A 16,907-nucleotide genomic window follows, 5' to 3' on the forward strand; every position below is an offset into this window, starting at 1 on the left:
ATGGTGAGAAAGGCGGCAGCAAAATGTCTACAATTTTGTTCACAGACCTTAACTGTAGCTGATGGAGTATTGCGTAGACCATGAGATATATTTCCACTGTAGGAAAATAAACAAATAAAGTAGTAAGAGACAAACCAAAAGCCATAAAAACCAGTAAAAACTAAAAATGAACACTGACCACATAAAATCAGGAATACTACTGATAAATGCACAAAAATATATGCAGTCCAAGTACTCATCGAAAAAAATGTGTGTATTTTGAATTACCCAGGGCTGTGGCACAAAGTCAAGATTTTGAATTTCATTAACAAATCTGGTGCTCCAACAGGATGCATTCTGAAGTAATTTGGAAAATGAAAATCAAAGCTAAAACAACTGCAGCCTGCTGAGATAAATAAGGAAAGACAGGATACATCTATACTGGAAGCTTCACAGGAAGAAAGACAAGATAATCAAGTGTATGACAAAGTCAACTTCAAGAAAAACTTTCCTGCAAGTGCACTGCCCTAAAATAGTCAGATATTGAAAGAAAGCTGAGATCACTCACTAGTTTCTTCTACTAAACTTCCATTTTCCCTTCAAATAACCACATACAACAGAGCTTTTATCATTCTATTTAACGTTTTACTGAAGTCCCTTGACACAAATTCTCGTGACTTTCTTGACAGTGGACATCAAACAGAGAATTAGCTTCCTTTCAACCCCACCAACCCCCCTCCCTTTTGTGATAGGTGGGTGTAATAGGAGGAGATAATCAATGCCAATATAATTTAAGAGTTGACAAATTACTGAAACCTCAACCCTCCTGTTAGGCACATTTGGAATAAAGTAGTAATGGAACTTCTCTTCTTTTGAACCAAAAAAAAAAAGTGCAAGCAGGTGCTCAAACTTGCCTTACAACTCCAGCATAAATGAATGGAAGAACTACATCTCCATGAAGGGCCAAAATCCAACGGATGGGTCTGCTGAATGCAACCTACATTACAATATCTCAATGCACGTTATATTCATATAGAATTTATACATTCTTTTCTAATTAAAGATTTAAACACGTGAGGAGCTGTGAAGAAAGAATTGAAGATAAATCTATGAATACATTTTGAAGAAAATGCCAATCAAAGCAAATATAGCACCAGAAAATGAAAAAGATTTGCTCCCCTGAACATAACCCAAGTTGATTACTTTGTTGCAATACTAAAAAGGATAAAAGAGCAAAGTTGAAAGGACACCATATAATATATCACTCAATTCAGGGTTGATTGTACTATTCTTTCTTTTACTACTATAGAAAGTAGTTTTGTTATAAGAAAGAGAGAGAAAAAGAGGAAGAACGGGAAGCATTCCAAATGACAACCGATGAAAAGCAGAAGTTATGTAGATTTTTCCAGAATCACAGGTTACTATTGCTGTATTTCAATGGCATAAGACATATAACTTAGTCATGTTTTCTAACATTAAAAAATCATGGATAAATAGATTATGACAAACTTCTATCTTCAATTCAAAAAGAAGAAAGGATATGAAAAATCAGAAAAGAAACATGATTGGATCTCTATCTACACGAACACACATACGTGCTGAATATTGGAGAAAGTTCCTTAAAAGGGAAAGGATAATGGATCCATCCTAATATAAGAGATTTAGACCAGAAGAAAACACACACACACACACACACACACACACACACACACACACACACACACAAAGAAATAGAACAGAATATCTTATTAGCTTAATTAGGTGTGGTATGGCATATCAGGATAAAGCAAAACGTCTGAATATTCCAAGATTGGTTTTTTCTTCAGCAACATATGCTATGATAGAGTAAGTTTTCAAGTGATGTAAAGAGATAGGTTTTCTTCATGAATAATTGGCCGCCCATGATTGGAGGATTTCTTCTATCTGGTGTATCTCTAGTTTGGGCTGAGCAGAATTACTCCTCTTCCGTAAATCCTGCTTCTCTATCAGAAAATTTCTTATGAAGGAAAACAAAGGCTTCTTTTCTTTTTGACAACAACAGGGACAAGATAGCTGCTAAATGAATTTGAAACTTTCTTTCTGGTGAAACCTCAATTTGTCATAGTAACAGCCAACAAAGTGTTTCTGGCATTGAAGTTCAGTTCCAACCCAACTTTACATCCTAATATCTACTTGCCATCTTTTTCCCTTGCCACCCTGTAAGCTTGATAGGAAGGTTAACAGGAAGACAAATTATTCTGGCTATAGAAACCGGTTTGTTGCATAATATTCGTTATTTTTCAAGGATCAAAAAAGGCAATAAAACACTTTATAATAAACAAACTGAAAAAGAAAAACACAAATATGGTCACGACTCACGAATATTGCAAAGACAAAGGGTTAGTCAAAGTGATAGTACATACATCAGAGTTCCAACGCATAGACTTGGGGAATGATATGCTGGAAATTATGTCAGGTAGCTCTTCAGACAGAACCTGTCGATAGTGACTCAAACAATGAGATCTAAGAAAAACTGAAGAATTAAAAATAAAAATAAAAACATACTTGTTATAATTATAAATTTACACAGAGCAACAGAAGAACTACACGTAGCAACTTTTAAGAGATTGTTCAGGGACACAATAAGCAAATATAATTTCCACCAGAACGGCTTAAGGTTTTATGTACTATTGGTGAGGATGGCATAAATGGAACTGCAAAATTTAACTTGAACTAGTACCCAAAAAAAAAAAGGTTAAATCTTTCAGGTGTCAGTTAAAGATAAAAATGAATAGGAAGAAGGTCCAGTTTTGCCCTTCAACTATGCGAAATGGTCTAACATTACCCTCCGTTAATAGTTGGGGTCAATCATGCCCTCGCTTTATAAAATTGGCACATATTTACCCTTTTTTGCCAACTCAGCATTCGATATCATTAAAAATATATTTCAACTTATAAAAAGTAAAAGAAAAAAGAAAATGAAATAAGATTGGGTCCTTGGACGAAAGCCAGCCCAAGTTGAACAAATAGCTCTTTGTCAAGATGTACTACCATACTCTCCAATTACAGTGGTCATTTCTCTTATCGTTCTTCATAGAAGCTGTCCAGGAACTTGACAACCAGTGGCCAGCTAACTGCCACAATGTGCTACACGTTTCTTATAGGTGGTTCCATTGGTAGACCCAGGTACATTGTTAAGACTGATCCACCCTTACAATTAAGTAATGTGCAAAAGCTGCTCAATGTTCTCTACCTCTCCCTCTAGAATAATCGCACATGTATTGAGATGAACTTGAACTTTAGATCTGAAACTACCTGAACCATAGCATTATGTGCTTGAAATGTAGTAGTTGAGACACCTCTGCATCAGAAATTACTAACATGAACAAGCATATGATGATATATCTATACACTTCCTACCCACCAGCTACTTCTTGCGGGAACATAGTGTTTTCAGCCTCTTATTCTATTTCTAGCTATTTCAAAATGGTATTTCTCCAAGTCCTATGACCTCGCGTTACTGCAAATCACTTGAAGCCTCAGCATAAACTATAATAATAGTGAACGTCGTTAGGAAGGTGAGCCTCATCCTCAGATAACTCAAAATGAAAGAAGAAAATTGAGTAACAGAATATCTTTGGTTGCATGCAGGATGCTTATGCAAAAGGGTTAAAAAGCAAGATTGACACACAAACAGACGGAGAAAGCTTCAGAAGAAAAGAAGCCACACCATTTTGATGGAGCTTGATGCCAATCATGAACATCAAAAAATGCTACTCTAAATAACACTCTTCTAGGTGTATATGTGCGACAGAAATATTTTGCAGTCAATTCGCTTACGTGGACTTGAACAAAGGTAATATACCCATTTCCATTATCCTGTTCATACAATCGTTATCAAATATAGCCAAACATCACAAGGAACAATGATTAACTCTGTAATTTGTAGCAGTAGCCTTGGTCATATACCCTACTAAAGTTAGCTAGTTGCTGAGAGGGAAATTTTACTTTTTGACGAAAACATACACAAAACACTTATTTGCTCTGTGTACCTCGAAGGCAAGCCGTGCTGGCTCCACCAAACGAACATAGACATATTCTGTTTTCCCTGCAATCAGAGGTAAACATCGAAAACACAAACATTGGTAGCATAGATGGTGCCACACGAACAAGTAACATGTAAGCCATTGACACAGAAACACTAATATATTAGCAATGCAATGACAATCTTGTAAATTAACAAGCTCTGCATAAGTTGATTCTGGCTATGTATATTTCCACATGAGCGGCATATTTAGAAGGGCCTTATCGGGATCATTAATAAGCTTTAGATCTATGGAAGTTGGGGAGAAAAAAAAAGACAGAAAAAGGTGTTGATTCTTTCTCAGAATTGTTGTCTTTTTCACCTCCCAAGTCAAAGGAGCAATATGTGACCAAAATAATGAAATATATCCTCGTTCTGAAATGGAAAAAAGTTGCAACTTATAGTAGGTTTCATGTATTTTTTAAATAGACAAATTTTATTTTTACAAAGTGAATGACTCTTTGACCGATATAAGATCGAAAAAAACATCAAATTAGCCTTGAGGTCAACTGGAGATGCACCTCCTATCAATTTTTCTGGTCAATGATGATAATTCCAAACTTCAGGTCATAGACATCAGAAAAGGAAAAAAGATACAGGAAAAATAATAGAAAAGCATTACCACCAATCAAAATGGCAGATTTTTGTTAACACACTTAGGGCACTAAGATCAAGCCGACACAAGTCAGAGAATATAAGTGAATAAATTCAAAGACATATTTGCTTGTAGTGTTGACAACCTTCGAATAACAGATACTTTTGTCAGATATTTTAACATATATCTGCTAAGACATTGATAAGGTAACAAAGGTTTTTGAAGGTACAAGATCCTTTACCAGACATTGAAACTTTGAAATAAAAAGATAAAATGGAATAGAAAATTCAGAGAAAATTATCAGATTTTTTAGTAAGTAATTTTCAGGTTGTCAGAGATAACAAATAGCAGATCAGACATCACAAAACAAATCTAAGTAGTTTTCCACATTTAAGCGTAAGTATTTTCTATGAATAGCATATGTTAGACTAAATGAACACCAGAATTCACATGAACAAACACTGACATAGAAAGAATGTTCATCTGATGTAACTTACCTTCAGCTCGTCTATACATGGAGTCTAAAGGCACATCATTTCTGCGACAAAAACCTTCAGCAGCCTGAAAGTTGTATGAGTTGATAATATCGAATATGAGTTAGCAAACACAAACTGATCTTACATTCATCGAAATAAGAAACTTGATTAAAGCTCTGTCCAAAATCAAATCAAAGTCTAACAAACAAGCAAAATATGCCAATATATTTCTTAAGGCACATTGTAATACGGAATAAACTAATAAAAGAATAAACAAAATTCAATTCACTCCACCTTGGTAGGATTTCCTTCCTTATCAAAAGCTTTTGAAACAGGAGGTCCACGAACCTCAACCTCATTTTCCACTTGCTTAGAAAATAGCTCCTCAACGCTAACCTGCAAATGATCTTTATCAGCATCTATAAGGTGAAGAGAAACCAGTGAATAGCGAGAATTTGGAGGAACTAAGTTAACTCGTGGAAAAGATAAATCCTCCAAGGTCAGCACAAAGCCTATGGCGCCATTTGAAAAGACCCATAAGCGATATAAACATTGTAATTACTTTTATTAACCCGATTCATTTAGCAAGAAATCAGTCAAGGAACTGTTGGAAACGCATAGTGAGGTTCATTGCATCCCTTGCATCAACTATACCAAAAAATACGAGAAGGTCTTGGACACTATTGACTATCAAATTACTGAGACTCATAATCAACCCAGTGAATTACGACAAAATGGATTAACTAGGAGACCGTGAGAGCATGGACTGGCAATATGTTCCAAGAATACACAAGGCACCGAGCAAGGAAAGCGAAGCTGAGTCAGCTCCAAGTTGGACTAAATGAACGTCGCAAAGACCGGCCACATCGGCGACGTCTTCCAACTATAGAACGAACATGAAGCCATCTAAGAAGGGAAAATTGAAGTGGCAATGAGGAAAAAAAGATAAAGAAGATGAGGAGGAGGAGGAGGATGTAATTTTGTGGACCTCAGGAATTACACTGTGTCCGATGAGGTGGAATACATAAATATGGAGGAAGTTCGAAATGATGCTCACGTAAAGATAGAAACTAAGGGAGGAAAGAGTGAAACTCCAGCTCAGCTGAGTTCGAGGATTTTCCTATCCAGACATTCTATTTTTTTTTTTTAAAGGAACTTGGGTTTGTACTTTCTGGAACTCGTCTTACTCTTTAAAAAATATTAGACGTTCCATAAAAACAGATCCTGAAGAAACTGACTTTGTACTATTTTAAGAACTCTTGTACCATATACAGGATTTGATATTGGCTTTATTCTTATTGAACAACTCATGTAACATATAACCGCTTTAGCAAAGGTTTCAACAAGAAGTTGCATGTATTGGGGCTTGGTTCAATCTTTTCCTTTTTTAAGTTACATGGATCTGAGAACAATCAAAAAAGTTTAGTGAGAATGCTAGATAAAATGTTCAAAAGATACTGCACTCCTTTTCCTACCAGCTCCTTTCTCATAGACATTTCGTACAGCTTATCAAAGCAAAACAGAATAACAGAATATGTAAAAGGGGCCAATCAGAATGAGACAAATCCTACCACTAATCTTCGTGGGGTGCCATGCGTTTGTACTTCCCCATGAGGCAACCTTTGTTTGTCCAGTAACTGAACAATCAGATCCTTGAGCTGCAATGACCAGCACAAAAACAAAAAACAAAAAAACAGATTTAACAGAGCAGTAATACGACCAACTAAGCTGAATTGCTTGAAAAGTCACACCAGATGACATCACAACAAATTAAGGCAAGAGAAAATGTAGACCTGGTTTCTCTTTTCCCGCTTTGCTTACCATATTTACAATATAAACTTCAGGAATAGAGATTTTCAAGTAACAAAATGAAAATCACATGAAAAGAAGATATTTACTTGCTTGCATGCACTCGATACATCGTTTGGAGGCAACTCCTCAGTTCCAATTTCAAGAACAAGCAACTGCGGCTCCAAAGGCACCTGTATGACCGGAAAAGGGTGTGCAAGCAATTTTACATAATCCTTTAGAAACATATAAAGGTTATGAAGAGAATGTGAAAGCAAATCTGGCAAGTTACGAAAGTAAATGTTCCATAAATATATTCTGGATCACATCAAGAGACCATAAAAAATATGCACAAAAGTACTCAATTCCAACCCAGGTAAATTAAGAGAAAGTGGAGATGTTTATCCTATTGAGCAAAGAGCCAAGTGGGAAAATGAGAAGGAAAGGGAAAGCCTAAATAGACCCAATAGAAAAGGATGACCAGTATAGTTCATGAAGAATTAATAGAAGAAAATAACAATAAAAGAAACGGGATGAAGCTACAACTATTTTGGCAGACACACAGCAAATTAGGGGCCCAACTGATTTTATGCTTCAAAACTAGGGAAAGGATGAGACAGGTCAAAAAAACAAGAGAAAATAAAAGAGTACAAAAGCAAAGGAATATCAGCTTCTTTTCATTGTTTGGTTTGCTAGAAACATCACAAAGGAAAGAGATTTTTAATTTATTTTCTTATTGAACTAAAATTGTGGGGCCAAAAAAGGGCTTTGTCTCATTATATAAACCAAGCAAGAGAAAGCAATTTTTTAACATATCCTTGCTTTCTCTAGTTTCCGAGCGAAGCCTAAAGCGAAAAAACATACCTTTCCTGCTGCCTCCTCCGAGACTTCTCTTTGAACAAGAAGATGATCACACTGAGAAACAACACCCAGTGGATAGCCAAGAGACTCCCTTGTCTTCAACCAAAGCTGTGCGCATTGACGGGCTAAACTGCACAGGGGAGGCAAAAATCAGGCAAAGAAAAAGTGTCATTTGAAAACTTCCAATTTTTTCAGAGTAAAGTAATTTGGCACCGTAGTTCTGACTTCTCTTTGTAATAAAGATTTACTCCCTCCATTTCTTTTTACATGGCTTTGTTTGATTGGGCACGGAGTTTAAGAAATAAAGAAAGACTTTTGACACACACCAAAAGTACCCTTAGAACTTGTAGTCTTAAACATGTGACTTTTCTGTGGTTATTAGAACATGTAATTAGACGTAAAAAAGGAAGCTTAAAGTTAAAGATTTTCCGGACATCAAAAGATATCCTTAGAACAGACTAAAAAGAAGTGCCATAAAAAATGGAACATAGGGAATATATATTAAGCACGATACTAGAATTTGGAACTTGTGTGAGCAAATTTTTACATGTGACCTAAAAGGTAGGCTGCTCAATCCTCATGAAAAAACTTAAGAACACCCTACAAACTCTCCGACAAGAACAGTAATTAAAGGAAGTGATAAAAATGTCTACCTACGCATACGCCCAAAATAACGAGCACGTTCTGTCACCCCAACAAAGCCTCTCGAGTCTAAAATGTTGAAAGCATGAGAAGTCTTCAAAAGCTGATCATACCTAGCACAGTGTAGGGAATAATGTTATTCAATGTAGAAGTTAACAGATGAAGGAAAAACACGATTTCTTCTTCTCTCTATTCCCTGAAAAAAAAACAATTATTAAGATATAAGTACATACGCAGGTATTGCAAGGCCTAAATCAAGCAAACGGCGAGCTTCTGCTTCAAAAAGATCAAAATGTTTTTGTATATGGTCAACACTAGCATGCTCCAGATAATACGCACTCATTTCCTTCCTGAAACAGAAGCACCAGTTGGGATCTCTTTTCTGAAAATGACAGATTTATCAAGCACGCATACTCCAAAGTTTCTTATCACGTAGAAAACCACATAAAACCCCTTGAGATACAGATAATTCAGCATTTTTCCAAATTAAATCATAAATAACGAAATCTTGGCAAAAAGTCTAGACATTGCCTCAATTATATGCTATGCATTATATCTTAGAGCATTTATTTGAACTAATATCCGTCCCAAATGAACCACCATGCTTAACTTCGCAAGGTTACTGTTGAAGATATAATTAAGAAAATAAAAGTGTGCTCTCTCTAATAGCTTAAGTTTTTAGATGAAATAGTGACACTTCAACATGGTATCTGAACTTGCAGATGTCTTAAGGTAAATTCAAATAATAATGGACTACACATAAAAGGTAAATATTTCATTTGAAATAAAGGAAACAATTTTAAATGCTTTTCCGGTAGACTACTACGAAATACTAATGTAGATAATAGTCTAATACATATCAGTTTGAAAATTTCATGACCGTCCGCAATTTCAAAAAAGTTCCATGCTCTAGTGCGAGTGTCTATATCTAACATGTTGATACACTTAGGTTGTCAGTAAATATGCCTAGTCCAATTTACATTCCTCCTCTGTAACTAGTGCTTTTTTTCACACATCATCAGTGTTAGAGAAAGCGCTCGCTTCCTCGCTTTAAGCGAGAAGCGACTCAGTGCCTGCTTCCCCATGTGAAGCGACTCAGGTAGAAAAAAGTGACCGCTTCCCACTAAAAAGCGAGAAGCGACCAAGCGAAGCGATGCGAAGGAAGCGACCGCTTCTTTGTTTTAAAGAGAAGCCGGGTTATTTAATTAAAAACGAATTTCAGTGTCTTTTATTAAACGAAGGGTTTTCAGCAGAGCATCTGAGAGTCTAAAAGGCGATTAAGGTTCTTCTTCTTCAACTTCAACTTCAACTTCAAGTCTTCATGTTCTGATTTTCCTCCTCCTCCTCCTCCTCCTCCTCCTCCTCCTCCTCCTCCTTCTTCTCTTCTTCTTCTTCTTCTTTCACTGTTTCAATGTCCAAATAGCAGCGAAATGTTGGCGAATTTTTTTTTTTACCTTCGGTTCTTTCTTTCTCAGTCTTCTCCTCTTCGTTGAGTTTTTCTTTCATTGTTTTTATGCTCATTTTGTGCTTTAATTGATGCTACTCTTTAGTTTTTACATTGAAGTATTGAACATTTGCTTACAATTACATGTGTTGTCTATGCAGTATTTATTTTAATTTTTTTTTAAAATTCCGCTTCACTTCAAAAAAGCGAGCGTTGCGCTTCTCGCTTTAAGCGAAATGGGGGTTGTCGTTTTTCATCGCTTTACGCTCTTCACAACACTGCACATCATAGATCAAGGTTCCTTTACTTATACAGTTAGAATTTGGATTTTAAAAGCAACATTTATGCTCAACGAAAAGAAAATGGAGTAGATATTGTTCTTATTGAAGATAGTTTGAGACTAAAGAAAGACCAGATAATAACAGTTCTGAAAGGGCAAAAGAAAACTAATGAGAAGCACCGGGATCTATCTAATAGTAAGGCAGTCAACAAGAAGGAAAAAGAAAACTTTCTAGCTGGATTAGTTTATTTACTCATTTTCCAGAAAAAGCTCTCCATACGTAATGCCATCTGCATACTGAATCTTTTTAAAATGATCAACACCCTGCAGACAAGTAATATTGAGTCATAACAAGCAAAATATTGGAGAACCAGAAGAGAAATGCTTAGGTAGTTTATGCTCTTCATTTTCTAAGATACCGGCAGTGAGGACCTCCTACATGAAGGTTTTTCTGCTAGCTAGGAGACATAGTAAATGTAGCTATCATGCTGGAGGCTCTGGTGCAAAAATAGAGAAGTGAGAGGTGCTTCAAACACACTATGATCCAATTAAAAGAATAAGGCCGTTTTCTCCTTTGCTGGGAGAAGAGGATGCAGAATGTAAACAATGAGCCTCGTCATATGTTTGAAGAAGAAAAAAGAAAGTAAGAAATCATAAGAGGAGAAAGAACAAGCCTGAAAGTGATCTCAACAAGCAAAATTAACCTGAAGTGACATAAGGATACGTTCAAGCCCATAAGTGATTTCAACTGATACTGGCATCAACTGAATACTTCCAGCCTGGAAAATTAAAAGTTAAATAACTGTATGTGCCTAGAAAAAGGACAGAATAGAAAAGCAGATGGACAAGTTCTTATAAGTCATTAGTAGCCAAAAGCAAATGAAGAATTTTAGACTTGTTCTTGTGGGGAAAAAAAGGATTCTAAAACTGCAGTACACTTTTTGTCAGAAGAGAGAGACTAACCTGCTGGAAGTAGGTGAATTGTGTGATTTCCATCCCATCCATCCAAACCTCCCAGCCCAATCCCCAGGCACCAAGCACCTACTAGTAGTTCAAGTCAACAGAACATTTAACAATACAGCTTTGATTCATGTAGCAAAAGGCATCATTAATGCAATCCAAACAAAAAGTTGGAAATTTGCCTGAACAAGGAAATAAGCACAAAGGAAATGAAGTACAAAGGAGATGTACTGTTCATGGAACATTATATGTGCATATATAGGAAAGTTAATCAAGAGAAAGAATAATCTTACAGGGCTCTCCCAATTGTCCTCAACAAAGCGAATATCATGTGCATTGACATCAATACCTGTCAATACAACAAAGTAAAATCTCAAGCCAGAACGGTTTCTAGAGCTACTATAAAATATATATGTGTATATATATACGCACACACACAACCGTGAAACTTGCACGCATCCAACAAGTAGAAGGAGAAATAACAAACTGTAAAGTGTATCCCTATTTGGTTAAGTATGGTCGAATCTAAGCATAAAGTCACACAATTTTTAATTATACAAGAATAAGAACAAGAAAAGGAGAAAAAGACTAATCCATTTATTCAACTAACGCAGAACATTAAAACCTTCTAAACTGCTTTTCAGAAGAATCCCATTTACCATTTAAGCCACTTAAACGGACTCAAAAAAAAAAGCATACACTTTTAGTTGAAGCTTAGCAAAGAAGGTAAGTAAATGGCTGACTATATAGCGCCAGTGTGATCAATTTCTCTATCCTGTCTTCCTTGTATATACCAGGCTTGAATTCCAGGATCGAAGTAAAATGTTTAAGCATTTTCTAGGTTAGCAATAACTTGTACCAGGGAATAAGAGGATATGAAATAAATAGTCAATAGGTGCCAGATGATTTGACGTGGGAGAAGATGTCTAGGAAGTCAAACTTGTAACACATTCGGCACAATCTCCTCCTATATAGTGGACACCACGAATCTACCAGGTCTTGTTCTTGATGACAAATCCTCAGCTTGCTCATGTAAATCTAGCCCCTTCTAGAGGAGCTCCAAGAACTCCTCAATTGCCCTAGACATGTTCTGCACCCTCATTTTCTTCCGGGATCTTACGGTACCTAAAAAACCCTCCCCAACACCCATTGAATACCCAAACGCGCTGTTATTGTGGACATCTCTTCAGTCTTCCCTAGATTTCTCCATACGATCCTTCGAATCTCTGCTCCTCCCTACTCCCTTGATTTCTAATATGAGTTGCAAGTAAAAATTCTCCTTTCCTCACCTCCAATTTCCACATGTCCCACACAAATCCTCCACCTTCTTAAAGAACTCCAAGTACCGTCTGCCGTCTGCCCTCTCAATTCTTCAGCTATCTTAAGTGCGTTTTGGATTTCTTTAAGACCCCAAGTAATATTAATAACAATGAAGTCTTCAACTGCCTCGGGTTCAACACAGACTAGCTAGTCACAGCCTAGCTAGTCTTCAACTGCCCCTACCCATTCTCTGCCCTCTTGAAGACTTTTGAAACTTGCTCTTCACTTGCGGACTGAAATGGGAATGTGGCATCACCCAATAGCGACGCCTTCAAATCAAAGCTACACCACAAGGCTTTTTCCTCAATTCCCTTTTAACATATCAAGGCCTCCAATATGAAGCAAAGTATGTTCTCTTTTATGTGAACAGTGAATTGAAAAAAACTCTAGTTTCGTTGCCCTATTCAAGCAAGGATGCTCAATCACCTATATGGAACATGTTTCCTTCAGTTCATCCTTGCAATTCTTCCTAATCGCATTTCCATCAACATGTTCTTTGCCTCAACCTTATATTATGTTCTAATCCTACTTCGAACTCTAAATTTGTGCTCTATTTCTAAAAAACCGTTGCCATGCATGCCTTTTACCAAGCAGATCAGAGACATATCCAAATTCAGTGACCACGGCATTCTAGCCACAACACAAAATCAAAAAACTATTATTAAAAAAAAAATCATGGAATAACTCCTCCATTCCTCCAATGCTTCAAGGCTTAAACATGGGATAGTTTGCAAGTCTTTGTTATTGGTAAGCCTTACAGTCTTATCACTTACCATAAGTATCAAATTGACTTATCCCGGAAATAACATCAAATTGAAGTTATTTTTACCACATAAATTAGTCCAAAAGACATAATGAAGGAAAAAGAAAAAGAAAGTAGATATAGGTTGCAAAACCTAAAGCTGACAAGCTACGGATGAACAAGTCCTGCGAATTTCCTGGATCAGGCTTCAAAATCACCTGCATTGCAGTTCAAACAGGAAAGGCATCTGGAGTAGTCAAAAGTACAATAAAATCATACAATAGTACTAAGCAATCAACTGAGATTCAAAATGTTAGACAATAAATTGAAGGAAAACTAACCTGAAATTGAGTATGCCTTTGAAGCCTATTTGGATTTTCCCCATACCGACTATCGTCTGGACGAATACTAGGCTCCACATACCTGCCATCAGACACAGTTACAATTGATAGCCATACAAGAAAACAAAGTAATGTATCCGCTTCATTGCTAATATGACATTATTCTTCTTGCTCATTATCAAGATTATGAGAACCAGAAAAGAGAAAATGAAGCATCAAGAACTAGATAGTGAATCAGTTACAACAGGCACTTCCAACGGCGCACCTCAACAAAATAATATGAATTAAAGGAACTGGATATCTTGGAATAAAGCTGTATGCAACTGACTTATCCATTCTCTAGGCCGAATTCATTTTCATCTAGTTAGAATGACAAAATTTTCAATTCTTCTGAGAGGTGGGAAAAGCATGATAAGAAGACCATCTGAAATTCGCAAGAAAAGAAATGGGCATCTGCATCCCAAAGCTCCTGTCCGATTTTATAGGGGACTCAATCTCTCCAGATTCTAACAGTTACCATATCCTTCAGCTTAATTTTTCTGCATAAATGATTTTATTGTGTGCAAAACTTTTGGTTCAGGATAGAGAACATGACATGTATTCGTCTTTTTAGATTAAGAAGATCATCTCCAAATATCAGAAGCCCTAATTTTTAAGTCAGCTTGTATCCCATGTGCAATCAATATTTACTGACTCGAGACATGGACCGCAGGAGAGAGTATTAACCTAATAAAACTTTGATTTCTTTTATCTTGTGATAAGGGAGGAACAAAAGAGAATCTTACTAAAGAGTGGCACCAGGCAATGCAATCCCAGGAGCAACAAGAGAACTTATTGATGCCATAGGTCCCCCGTTTCTTCATGGGGAAAAATCATGAGAACAGAATAATTAATGCGATATAACATCCTTTCTTTATTCGCACAGTTTAGACATTTAAAAGGCAAACCTGACATTATCATTGCCAGTGACGCTAACAATGACTAAGTTTTTTTTTTGGGACAAGTAAACTATGACTAATATGTTACTTTGCATTAAGAGACTATCTAAGATGTGCACGACTTCCCTACGCATTTACTCTCTTCTTCTAATGAATTCTGGTCACAAATATGAGAATGATAATTGTATTCAAGAACTTTATAGATGAACTGAGCTTATCAGAAAATCTTACGCAACATTCCACGGTTCTGGTCCAAGAACCCTTAAGTATGTTAGAGGATTCATAGTCCCAGCGCCAACCTGGTCAGTGCAATTTAAACTTAAACAAGTTAGTAAAGTAGATGCGAAGAACTCTAAAGATTGTAAGTTCAATTTAAACACTTAAAGATCTAATAACCACTAAAAGCCCATTCATGTTATGGCTGTACAAAGCACTATTTATCACCAACCATATGTAAGTGCAATACATATCTATCCAGATTAAGTGTGATACACAATACATATACACATGCAGTCCCAAAGTACGGAAGGAGAATATGCTCAGCATTTCCTTTATGTTTTTTTGGTAATTAAAATTATCATTAATCACCAAAGAACAGCGTTGCATAGCATAGCTTAGCTACTCCCAGCTAGCTAGATCTCAAAGAAGATACACGGAAAGACTATATCTACCAAGATGCATTTCCTTTATGTTGTTATCATAGAAAAGTTACGCATTACCTATCCAAAACAAAAAGGTATGCACGGAAGATAATACTTAGTTCTTGCAACTTGCAAATCACCATTTACAACTTTGATAAGATATCAAGTTTCATTAAAAAGAAAAGCATCAATTCCAGCAGAAAAGCAAGTTCATTTTTCCTGTTATGTGTTAGAGTATATTTTTTGAGCCCTAAAAAAGGATGATAATCATACCTCAGTGTTGCTGCATTGCATCACGGCACATCCTACAGAACCCCAATACTCCTACCATGTTAAAAAGACAGGTTAATCCATAAATAAATTTAAGACATGTATGAAGTGTATCTACACCGAGTGGCAAGGTTAAAAAGATTAAGGAGGGGAAGTCGCGGGAATTCGTTAGCCATCTACAGAGTTGAACTTTCTATTATCAACAAAAGTTTTACCTTACCAATAAATATGAATAGTACTTACCAAAAATAATTGCAGAGTTTCTTGAGACTAAGGGTAAGACTTCAAAATTGTGAGTTGGTACAATCTTGAAATCAAATAAGATCAAAAAATTTGCAACAAATATACTATGTCCAAGAAAAATGAATGAAGCTTCTCTACATTAGTTATTCAATGTATATTTTGCTCAAGAAGGGAAATTGTAACACAATTACACAAGCCCATTAAGTAGAAAAATACCTGGAGCCTTTGAATGGCTTGTTGAAAAGTTGGAACAGATGGTTTCTTTTGATGCTCTGTATTGTGAGACACGGAAGAAGTAGAAGAAGAAGTGGAGAGTGCAGAGACAGTGGAAGATTTAGAGAGAAAACGCCTGTGAAGAATGATAGGAAGAGGCTTAGTGGTGGTTAGGAGAAAGGAGAAGTGAGTCTTGTGAGGTTTGAGAATGGAAGTGAATAATGGGAGTGCAAGAATCGCCATTGGGAAACCTCGCAAGTTACTGCTTTCTGAAATTCTGGGTGGGGTTTATCCTAGAGTGGCGATAAATAGATTACAGAAAGCAGGACATTTTCATTCCATGCCCTATATATGGTCTTAATTACCCCTGTACTTGATTCTTCAACAGTTGTTACCCCTTGGACAATCTCGTCGCCTGCTATTTTTCTGTCCATATGATATTTTTTTTAATAAAATATAGATTTTTACTTTTTTTAATTATGTTACTTTTTAGATAATTTTTTTCGAATAAAATTTATAATAAAACTTGGCTAGAACTACATTATTTAGGCTAATTTTTATTTTTGGCTAAAAATAATAAAGTTTTAGATATTCTTTTTTAAATTTGACCTAAAAATAAAGATTTATACAATTGAAATAAATAGTCGAGGCATCTAAAAAGTTATAAAAAATACATAGTTTGAACTTTATTATTTTGGCTATAATTTTTTATTTAGCTCTAAATTATGGTGCTCTAAAAAATATTTTTTTTTTACTGATTTTACTTGTAAAAGTAAAAATACACAGTTGAAATACATAGTCATTGCATCAAAAGAAGAAATAAAAAGAGTGTACAATTACAAGTTCATTATTTTGGCTATACTTTTTTTATTTGGTAAAAAATAATGAAGCTGTAGCCAAAAAAAAATTATTGATTTGCTACCATTGTTAGCTTTGTATGGATAAGTTACTTAATTGTTCTTTAGCTGCCTTTATTTTTTTATTGTTAAATTATATCAATATCTTGTACACATTTTCATGTCTAGTAGGTGTCTTAACTTGACCTCGCCACTATTCTACCGAGGTTAGGTTTGATATTTATTGGGTACCATTATGGTTACTCATACTACGC

The 16,907-nt window shown here is 35.8% G+C and overlaps 1 protein-coding gene across 2 annotated transcripts in view; it reads right to left on the reverse strand.

Annotated features, from left to right (window-relative positions):
• LOC107830076 (glycine--tRNA ligase, chloroplastic/mitochondrial 2) overlaps positions 1-16,115 on the reverse strand; it is a 32,125-nt gene extending 16,010 nt beyond the window's left edge. For both annotated transcript variants that reach the window (XM_075238800.1, XM_075238799.1), the window contains exons 1-20: positions 15,800-16,115; positions 15,344-15,394; positions 14,661-14,728; positions 13,492-13,573; positions 13,305-13,368; positions 11,382-11,437; positions 11,092-11,169; positions 10,833-10,907; positions 10,382-10,452; positions 8,638-8,754; positions 8,416-8,517; positions 7,766-7,892; positions 7,012-7,095; positions 6,685-6,771; positions 5,408-5,509; positions 5,135-5,198; positions 4,011-4,066; positions 2,382-2,453; positions 894-976; positions 48-96 (exon numbers count right to left, since the gene is read on the reverse strand). In XM_075238800.1, coding sequence (XP_075094901.1) covers positions 48-96; positions 894-976; positions 2,382-2,453; positions 4,011-4,066; positions 5,135-5,198; positions 5,408-5,509; positions 6,685-6,771; positions 7,012-7,095; positions 7,766-7,892; positions 8,416-8,517; positions 8,638-8,754; positions 10,382-10,452; positions 10,833-10,907; positions 11,092-11,169; positions 11,382-11,437; positions 13,305-13,368; positions 13,492-13,573; positions 14,661-14,728; positions 15,344-15,394; positions 15,800-16,039 — 1,728 coding nt within the window. In that variant the 5' untranslated portion in view covers positions 16,040-16,115. The remainder of the gene's footprint in view (positions 1-47; positions 97-893; positions 977-2,381; positions 2,454-4,010; positions 4,067-5,134; positions 5,199-5,407; positions 5,510-6,684; positions 6,772-7,011; positions 7,096-7,765; positions 7,893-8,415; positions 8,518-8,637; positions 8,755-10,381; positions 10,453-10,832; positions 10,908-11,091; positions 11,170-11,381; positions 11,438-13,304; positions 13,369-13,491; positions 13,574-14,660; positions 14,729-15,343; positions 15,395-15,799) is intronic.
• Positions 16,116-16,907: the final 792 nt, after the last annotated feature.

Source organism: Nicotiana tabacum, chromosome 19 (assembly GCF_000715075.1).
Source record: "Nicotiana tabacum cultivar K326 chromosome 19, ASM71507v2, whole genome shotgun sequence".
Classification (NCBI taxonomy): Eukaryota; Viridiplantae; Streptophyta; class Magnoliopsida; order Solanales; family Solanaceae; genus Nicotiana; species Nicotiana tabacum.